The 10,635-nt window shown below is 41.1% G+C and overlaps 1 protein-coding gene across 1 annotated transcript; it reads left to right on the top strand.

Moving 5' to 3' along the window:
* Positions 1-470: 470 nt before the first annotated feature.
* LOC121879276 (oocyte zinc finger protein XlCOF15-like) lies at positions 471-1,210 on the top strand (the record flags this gene model as incomplete). Its single annotated transcript, XM_042385874.1, has 1 exon — positions 471-1,210. A coding segment is annotated over one exon (740 nt), but the record flags the coding sequence as incomplete, so codon positions are not given.
* Between the last annotated feature and the right edge of the window lie 9,425 nt (positions 1,211-10,635).

The raw sequence follows: 10,635 nt of genomic DNA, 5'->3' as shown, positions 1-10,635 counted from the left end.
TGCTAGTATTGACTGTTGCTAGTATTGACTTCTTGCTAGTATTGACTGTTGCTAGTATTGACTGTTGCTAGTATTGACTGTTGCTAGTATTGACTGTTTGCTAGTATTGACTGTTGCTAGTATTGACTTCTTGCTAGTATTGACTGTTGCTAGTATTGACTGTTGCTAGTATTGACTTCTTGCTTGTATTGACTGTTGCTAGTATTGACTGTTGCTAGTATTGACTGTTGCTAGTATGCATTATTGTTGTCTTTTCATACACTCACTCAGTATGCACTCACCAGTCATACACTCATCCTAGCTACAGTCACTCAACAGTCACTCGACATACACTTAACATATAGACACTTTACCAACTTGAGATGTGACCTCAATCCTTGCACATCTCTCTGTTACACATCTCTCTCCAGCACATTCTATTAACACATCTCTCCAACACATACTATTAATACATTAACATTCTTCCCCAGAGAGTGAGGAAGATCTCAACCAACCCCAGAGTAGCCCCAGGCCCCTAGAGGGAGATGAAGGTCACCAACAAGCGGCGTTGTCTAGCCCTAAGTCGCAGAGTATCGGTCATTGTGGGCAGAGTATCGGTCATCGTGGGCAGAGTATCGGTCATCGTGAGCAGAATATCGGTCATCGTGGGCAGAATATCGGTCATCGTGGGCAGAATATCGGTCATCGTGGGCAGAATATTGGTCATCGTGGGAAGCAGATTCTCAGTTGCAAGTCGAGGACAGTCGGTCAAGTGTCAGGGTCGAGGAGCAGTTTTTCATGCGATGAATGCAGGAAGGAATTCACCCAACGTCAGGCAGTTCATTACCACAAGATCTGGAAACACAGCGGAGAGAGGCGCGGGCCATGTCCTTACTGCGAGTACAAGGCGCCCGATGCCACTAAACTTAAGCTCCATATTAACAAAGTTCACTGTGGGTTTATGCCTTACAAGTGCAAGTTCTGCTCCAAACAGTTCAAGTGCCACTCCAACCATAAGGAACACGAGGCGAGACACCGGGGCGACAGGGACTTCGAGTGCGACTTGTGCGGGATGAAGTTCGCCATCGGGTCGTCCTTGGAGCGTCACGCGCGTAACCACGGCGCGGACCGGCCATTCTCCTGCGATCGTTGCGGCAAAACCTTCAAGGCCAAGACTCATTTGGAGAGGCACGTTAAATGTCTGCACCTACAGGAGAAGAAGGTGGTGTGAGGTGTGTGGTGTTGCTCACTTCAACAACTGGAACCTGAAGGTGCACATGAAGATGCATCAGGTATCAGCTCAAGACAACGGCCTCATCTGTAACATATGCAACTGTCTCTTTAGGAATAAGTCCGGCCTTATGGTACACATGCGTAAACAACACAACACTACAGCCCTCTGTTCACCACACAAACCTGACGCACAGACAGATGCAGCTTACACAGACACCAGACAAGACACAGCTCACACTGACACCAGACAGGACACGGCTCACACAGACACCAGACAAGACCAACTGACCACAGACGATACTTTAGAGTTAATGAACGAGGACCCATCTCTCACAGGAGACAACATAACACAACACACAACTATAGTGATACAAGATAGATCTTTACCACAGTTCAGTGATGGGTATCAGCCAGAGCTCATCTATGACAACTTCTGTCAGGACATCTCCATGCATACCTTTGAGTTGTATCCTTGTGGCGAGTGTCTGGTGGTGTTCCAGTCTGAGGACGATCTATTGACTCACCACCACACACACACACACTATAAGGGGTGACTGTTGGTGGTCTAGACACACACACACACACTATGAGGGGTGACTGTTGGTGGTCTAGACACACACACACACACACACTATGAGGGGTGACTTGGTGGTCTAGACACACACACTATGAGGGGTGACTGTTGGTGGTTGTAAAGGCCTGGGACTTTGGGGATAGAAATCCCTTATCAGACTAATCAGGATCTTAATAAAGGAAAGTCAAGGACCATGGTTTTCTGAGGGATAACAAACAACCGTTTGAGATTGACATCTCTTTACTATAAAAATATAACACAAAACTCTGATACCACTCAACAAACATCAAATAACAATTACGGGAGTCAAACAATTAAGTCAATGTACATCACAGAGTGGCTTGGCTCTGCAAGGGATGACCCAGGTGGAGCTGAGGCACTCTCTTTTTCACGTTACATCAGGGCCCTCACGTTACATCAGGGGCCTCACGTTACATCAGTGCTCTCACGTTACATCAGGGCCCTCACGTTACATCAGGGTCCTCACATTACATCAGGATCCTCACGTTACACCAGGGACCTCACGCTACATGAATGCTCCTCTTAGCTCTCCCTGGAACCGTGAGTAACGGAAGACCGAGTCCATTCATAATCGTCCACTCATATCGATGTTTCCAAGTACAGTATTGAGTTTATCTACCGTAACATTACTTACTCGGGTGGTCATGGCAGCTAAATTATGATCCAGTCCATTTTGTTAAGCTTTATATACTTTTCTAGGAGTTAAAGCTTAAGCTGATCCCTAAAGACATGGGAGCTTAATTATGATCTAGTCCATTTTCTCAAGCTTTCTATACTTTTCTAGGAGTTAAAGCTTAAGCTGATCCCTTAAGAAATACTTTTAAAACTGTTTAATGAAGGGATATATTGCTCATTTGGTAGTTATAAACACGAAATGTCTCCAATGAACCTTGTCTGGCTTGGGAATGGAGTCTGCAGGGTCTGGATTCCAGGCGATTGGCGAGGTAATCCTGGAATTGGCGATATAATCCAGGAATTGGCGAGATAATCCTGGAATTGGTGGGCATGAGCTTCCCAATTCGCCAGGAATCCTCCATGATATGTACGGTCCTTAACCTACCTAAGACTCAATAACTACCTTCACTTGTGTTACCGTTGTGTTGCTGTTGAAATGATTACCTAGAAGGGAGTCTCTGTTTCCCTCGGTTACAAAACAGTTAACGGAGTCAGAATAAACATTTAGGTTATGACTCGAATTTTTACTGTTGACGGGAAGCTGAGAGAGATTAAGCTAATCCAGGGATATAAAGGGATTAACGATATGAGAAAGAGAGACAGACAGACAGACAGACAAAAAAACAGACAGACAGACACAGACACACATACAGAGACACACAAAGAGAGACAGGTGTAAGACATAGACATTTATACATTACTCAATATTTATAGTTAGCCATAAAAAAACGAAGATTTATGACCCCAATAAGGAAAGTGGTAACGAAGTCTTGAGAGACAGCGAGACAATTAGAGTCTTCGTAAAAATATGTGATGTTCTCGGTAATTAGTGAACATGAAGGTCTCGTTACGCCTTTTATTACTGCTCGGAATTACCCGCTTAAGCACCCAGGTAATTGTAAGATAAATTAACTAGATGAAGGAAAAGTTTCATTATTTTCTTATTATTATTTTCTGTAAGTTTTGTTTAGATAATAATAAAAATAATAAGCCAGTCCAATTTGTCATTCTAAATAAACTATATTTTATTTACGAGTTTCATACGCCCTCAGCTCTCTTCGTTTTACCGGTCTCATTTGAATATAAAATGTGCCCGTGTGAGAGGCAGAGGGTAGTGGTAGAGTGTGTGTGTGTGTGTGTGTGTGTGTGTTTGACAGAAAAACACTCACTTAAACTCTACAGTATTTTTATAGATGTATTAAGTAAAGACACGAGAATAAACAAAGAAAATTATCAGATTAAGATGAAAATCGTAATATTTTCCATTTCAGTCTAAGTCTTCGGTCGGTAATAACATAATTTTCCCTTAACAAGTAACTCCGTTTTCTTTTTCCTATGCCTCCTACATCTCTATTCCCCCTCTCATGCTGCCTACGACCCTTGCTTCCTTTCATACTTCCCTCCCTCTCTCTTGTTTCTAAAATTTGTATTCCTCCACCTACTAATACACCCCCACCACCACCCACCTCTCCCACCAACCACTCTTCCCCCCTCCCCCACCCGCCCCCTACCACACAGTGTGCCGGGCTGCATCAGTGGTAGTAGAATTTCCTAAGCTGTTAACCATTTGCAATATTCGTTGAGAAAAACTCTTTTTTTTATGGTGGGGGAACATTTTGCCATTTTGTTGTTCATTGACTGAGTATGGCCATAGTAATCTGGGGAAGACAGAGCAGACGGGGGGAATAAGATTGTTTTAAATAACATAAAAAACAGATTAAATTCTACCATATATGAATTAGTTTCCAGAATTTTTTATCATGAAAGATTGTAAATAACAATTGGATTATTGACAAAGAAAAATATTGAAGTGTTTTAATGGTCTTGTGAAAGTTAAGGGGAATAGGTATGTATGTAGATGAAGATATGTTAATGAGTAGTTTTTGCTAGAGAACCTGAAAGAACATATAGAGAAATTATATAGTTTAGTGACTTACATATTCAACTGGGTGTTGGCTCTCTTAACGGCGATACTGGTGCCAAAATGTACGCATGATTTTTCCTGTAGTGTCCGTGGGGATATACAAACATACAGACGGATTAAAAACAGGTATTTTATCGTTCCTGTAGGTGGTAAGGTAAAAAAAATAAACACTCGTAAGATAGTTAGCTGCTGAGGGAAAACTAAAAACAAACTTGGGTCAAAATACACTGAAACAAGACTAGTACAGGGAAGACGTCCAGGAAGCGAGGCGGAACAAGCTAAGGATGGACCCTGTTAATCCACGTAGTAGCCTTAACAGGGGATAGATTAAGGAAGGAAGGAAGGAAGGAGGTTTGAAGGATATATGAGATTAGGATGGGAGTGGTGGGTGAAGTGAAGGAGTGTGTGGTGAGAGGGTCTGGACAGGTCGGTAGGATAGATAGCCAAAGACTAACCGTGAATAACTGAGATGAACTGGCATGACAGTGTGGCAAGATCCAGTGACAGCATGATAGAGTCGACCTCTGAGTGCAGTAGACGATCCCAGTGAGTACGGTATCTTAAGCTCTAGAGTACTATTTCATTGTACCCAAATAGCCTGATAAATTAGGTATCTAAACCCCTTTAGTACGATGCCAACCCCTGAGTACAGTGGAATAGTCCAATGAGTAAGGATAATTTTAATCCATTGAGTATGATAACTTAATCCATGGGCGATGACTGTGTTAATCCTATGAATATGTTATCTTAACCCAGTAAGTGCTAGATTAATTCATCGTTCTGAAGGGGTTAAGTCATCATCCTCAAGGGGTTAGTCACCGTTCTTAATAATAATAATAATAATAATAATAATAATAATAATAATAATAATAATAATATTATAAACGATTTAAACTATTCTTCTTCTTCCACTTGTTTACCTGAGTTATCTTTAGTGACTCTCTTATCTGTTATTCTTTTACATTTTTTCTTATTTCCTGACACTTATCATGATAATTACTTTAGAGAAAATGTGGCGTGTGTGTGTGCGTGTGTGCGTGTGTGTGTGTGTGTGTGCGTGTGCGTGTGTGTGTGTGCGTGTGTGTGTGTGTGTCTGTCCAGGACTTTACATCCTCACATAACTCATGTTTGAGGAGGAGGAAGATGAAGTAGAGGAGGAGGAGGACGAAGAAGAGGACGAAGAGGAGGAGGAGGAGGAAGAGGATGAGGGACATAAATAACGAGAAGGAAAGTATAAATGACTGAGTGAGTGACCGTAGACAATACCAACATGATCAAGGGCTCGTATGAGTGACCGCGTACCTCACAAACCGCACTGACTGGACTATCTACACGTGTGACACGTGTGAGTGACCAACTGGCCATGGAAGTAGGTGAGTGACTCCTTTAGTCAAGCAGAGGGAGAAGGGGAGGAAGATAAACAGTGATCAACAGCGACAAACTTCATTGGTTCGATAGGTCCTCTTACAGCTATGAGGTCGAGGTTTAATGGCATCTGAAGGGAGCTGTGCTAATTGAGTGTTACTCTTTATTGGCTTTATAACCTGAGTCGGGCTTGTTGCGTACAAGATCCACTCGTATGTGGGTAAAGCTGGTCGCTGATTGGTTCATACACGACCGTGATGTCAACTTGTGTCCGTCCCACTCTCTGGTAAAGTAAGATTTTCTGTTAGGTGGTGTCGAGTGGGTACGGCTCTTGTCTCTTGACCTGAGGGTCGCTAGTTCAATCCGTCATCCCACCACACACACGCACCCAGCTTTTTTTTCTCTCTCTCTCTCAGCATAGTTATTTTAGGAGAAATGACTGAGTGTAACCTAAAAAAAAAATCTAAATTATATGTGAATATCAGTTCTGAATTTTAACTTGTGTAGCTATGACGTTCTGAACTCACATAGTACCACTAGCAGTTATGGAAATCAATTAATTTTTCTCAAAGGTTTCATGGAACAACTTTTTTTTTCTCGGGTTTATTTAAAAATAATTCCTCGTGATATCTATTTTTCACATCAGTTTGTTTCAGTTTATTCTGATATATATTCGTATTTATTTTATTTTATTTTATATGCTATTTTTTATAATTTTTATATATATTTTGTCTTCAATTTTTATTCATTAATTTTTTCTCCGTCGGTTATTCACTATTTTTTATTATTTTTCTTTATTTTTTTCTTTCCTGGTTATACATATTTTACATCTAATAATATCCTTCTACTCTTCATTCTTGGTTATTCACGTTATATTTACATTAATTTCCTTCCATTCTTTCATTTTTTCCTAGTTAAAGACGCGTTTTTTCCCCATTTACGTTTATCCAGTAATTTATTCATATCAAAGCTGTTTTTTCCCCAATTTGTACTTTTCTTCCTCACAAAACATTCTCAAACTTGTCCCCAGTTCATACAGTTATTGATGTCTGTATAATCTGTAATTTTCAACACATATTTCTTACTAGTAAATCGTGAATGTTAAACGTCTTGTCAATTATTTTTTTTGCTTCAGTTAATGGTTTCCTAAAATGTATATATAATATCTATATTTTTTATGGAGTCTTTTCCGTATATTTGGGTCATATACTCTCTCTCTCTCTCTCTCTCTCTCTCTCTCCACCCATGCAAGTACATAATTAATATTTTATACTGCAGCGTAGACCATAACTTACAAAACCATTGAAGCGTTGGAATGTAAAGTACAGGACATATATTGAACTTTCGTGTGTGAGCAGTTTAGAATGGGTCAATGTCATGAACGTGAGCACTGGTGTGTGTGTGTGTGTGTGTGTCTGTGTGTGTGTGTTTTGTGTGTGTGTGCGTGTGTGTTAGCGTTACTGGGTCACTCGGTTAACGTTAAAAGCTGTCAGTAAAAAAAAAAACGAAGAAAAACAGTAAATTTCTGAGATGCACAGGTAGACAGGAAGAGCAACATAGGTAGATATCAGAGAGAGAAAAAGAAAATACGAAGAAAGCAGTAAGAAGGGCGAAAGAAAAAAATGAAAGAAAACAAAAGATTAACAAAATTAAACTCTCCAGGTGCTTGATCTGAGACAAATTGTTACAAACGCCATTAAATATGTGGGATTGGCTTACTCACATTAGGAACAATTCAATGAAACTTGGAACCTTCCCTTCCCTTTCCTCCCCCCCCCCAAAAAAAAAATCCCATATAAATCTGTTTTTCTATCTTTCTTTCTCTCTTTTTTTCTCATTTTTGTTCTTTTCCTCAGTTATTGTTTTTCTTTTCTCTGATTTTTCCTTCTCTATTTTTTCCTTCTTTCTCTCTATCTCTGTGTTTTTTTCTTCACTTTTTCTGCCTCTCCTCGTTCTTCTCCTTTCATCTTTTATTCTATTTCTCTCTTGTTTGTTTTTTTATATTTCATTTTTACGACGTTCAATATTTTTCTCCCTTTCTTTTTATTCTTTCTCCTCTTCCCTCTATCTTGCGCCTGTTAATTTTTTTTTCTCTCCAGTTATCAATTCTCTAACTCATTTTTTGCCTCTTGTCTCCATCCTGTCTTCCTTCTCGTTCCACCAAATCTTCCTCCTCTTCCTCATACTGCTCTTGCCGCTGATCTTCCTCCTCCTCTTACATTTTCTGTTTCTCCTCCTGCTCCATCATCTGTTTCTCCCCCTCTTATTCGATCTTCCGTTTCTCCTCCTCCTCCGTACACAAGCCTCAACGCCTCCGTCAGCTGGTGGTAGGTCTCTGCAATTTCTCGTCCTGAAACACACGACAAATATCCACGGAGCCTCATCGTAGCGACCACCATTAGCTCCCTGAAGTCCCTCTCCCCCTCTCTAACCCTCTCCCTAGCCCTTTCCCCTCTCTAACACTCTCCCTAACCCTCTCCCTAGCCCCTCTCTAACCCTCTCCCTAGCCCTCTCCCCTCTCCCCCATCAGTCTAGCTCTCAATACTAGCCCCTCTTACTTCCTCAGCACTCCATAACCCTCTCCAAAACCTCTCTATAGATATGACTTGTCCCTCTCTCCATCCTCACTCTGGCCCTTTCCCCAGCCCTTACTCTAACCCCTCTTCTCAGGCCTCACTTTCTCCTGTAGCCCTTCTCTCACTCCTCATTTTACCCCTTTTCCACGGCCCTGTTTCCCCTTCACTCAGCCCTTTCTTTCCCTTATCCCACTCACTTCCTTTCCTTAGTCCTTAACCCAGGTCGCCTCTCTCTCTCTCTCTTTACAGTTCCTCCAGCCCTTTTCACCCTTAACCTCTTCGTAGTCTTCTCCTCGCCCTCTCTGGGTCTTGCTAATCTCGAGCTTTTGATAGATTTAAGAGTAAAGAATAACCCCTCTAACAGGCCTCGTGTCTAGTCGTTGTTTATTGAGTATTATGTAGATTCTGGTCGTGCGTAGTGAGGGTGGACATCAAACTACAATGGCACATCGACTTGGTTCACTTTCTGCTGACCGTCGCTCCTCTGTTCAAGGTTTTTTTTTATTTTACTGTACTAAACTATACGACGTAACCTAATGCAGCGTTTGACACGAGTTGTACATCATTATGTTCCCTCTATGTAAAGATAAAAGACTTTCTTTAGCGGATTATTGCCGACCAGAGGTGTGCTGTGGCTGAGTAGATACAATTCTCGCTTCATATTCCTAGGATTATTGGCTTGCACTTAGTGGATTCCCAGTTCACCCATCTGTGAATTGGTACCTAACTTTGCATCTGGGGAAAGTGGGTGATTTTTTAGTATACAGTGCCGGCCATGATGGTTCTTTCGTGTTAAAAAAAAATAGGATTAGTTATTAGTGTGTTGTATCCGTGCTGTTATTTTTACCCCCAGTGAATATTTTGAACATAGAGAGAATAAGACAATAAATGAATATATAAAACACAATACACATATGAAGAAGAATCGTGAGTTCTGTGTTTAGTTCTCTCGTGTGTTCAGAGTCATGTAGCGTAGGAGACCGTCCAGTTGTACCCGGTAAAGTTCCCTTGTAAAGTTTAGGGCAAAGTTAAAAAATATTAAGTTAATAATTATGCTATTTATTTATATTTTACAGTGTGATTATTCATATGATAGTTCTTATTTGCAGTCAAGTTTAAATTTAAAAAAAATATATAAAAATGTATATAAATTATCACTTTATCGAAATTTTATCTAAATTACCTGATATATTAATTTATTTATCGCCGGAAGCTTTTAGTTCGGTGGTCTGTGTGTGGGGTTTTTATTTTGCCAGTATATCAATTACTAGTGTTTATTCCTACTGTAGCGGCAGAAGTTCATGAGAGACCTTTAATGGCTCAATTTGTCGGCTTATTTGTCTCGTATTTTTCTGTCAATAGTTCAGAGTTAGTAGACCGAGTACTTTATATCGATGACTGCACCTTCGACTATGACAATTTATTTTTGTATTATTATGTTTTCATTTCTTTTTTTGTGTGTGTTTAGTGTCTCTCTCTCTCTCTCTCTCTCTCTCTCTCTCTCTCAATTATTCCACACGTCTCACTCTTAACACTTTACCTCTTCCTTCCCCTCCAACCGTACTTTTCCTTTCACTTCTTTCCTGCTCTCTGCATCCCACACACACACACACACATCAACAAGGAACACAACTTTTTATGACAGTTACCCCTTCCAAAAAAAATATATTGTTTTCTTTCTCTAATAGGAGGGCCAACAGGGGAGGAATGGTAGGACAATGGGAGGGAAGGGGTGGGGTAAAGGAAGGGAGGGGTATGAGAGAGAGAGAGGAAGGGAAGGGAAGGGAAGGGAGTTGGTGCCGTCAGGTTAACCCATCTTTTCAACATTGAATTTTTACAATTTTTTTCCTAACTATTGAAGAGATTTATCGAACAAAGCAATTCAACTCAGTCTGCACCGGAATCAATGATCATTTGCATCTCTTGGCCATCAGACTCCTCCTTCCTTCCACGATAAGTCTTTTTCTTTAGCGATTTTGTTCACTTTTTTGCAAAATGTACAAAAGGCAAAAACAAAATTAGTTGGAGAGGAAGAAATAATTTAGAGTTTGGCTGGTGGCGAGATAGTTCCCCAGACAGACAGACAGACCCTCCCACCCTCCCACCCACCCTCTCACCTGGCTACCCACCCACCCACCTAACTACCCTCCCACCCACCTACCCTCCCACCCACCTATCTAACCCTCCCACCCACCTACCTACCCTCCCACCCACCTACCCTCCCACCCACCTACCCTCCCTCCCACCCACCTAACCCTCCCACCCACCTACCTACCCTCCCACCCACC

Source organism: Homarus americanus, unplaced genomic scaffold (genome assembly GCF_018991925.1).
Source record: "Homarus americanus isolate GMGI-L3 unplaced genomic scaffold, GMGI_Hamer_2.0 scaffold7627, whole genome shotgun sequence".
Classification (NCBI taxonomy): domain Eukaryota; kingdom Metazoa; phylum Arthropoda; class Malacostraca; order Decapoda; family Nephropidae; genus Homarus; species Homarus americanus.
The sequence above is the reverse complement of the archived record's forward strand: the minus strand, read 5'-3'. Positions and strand labels throughout refer to the sequence as shown.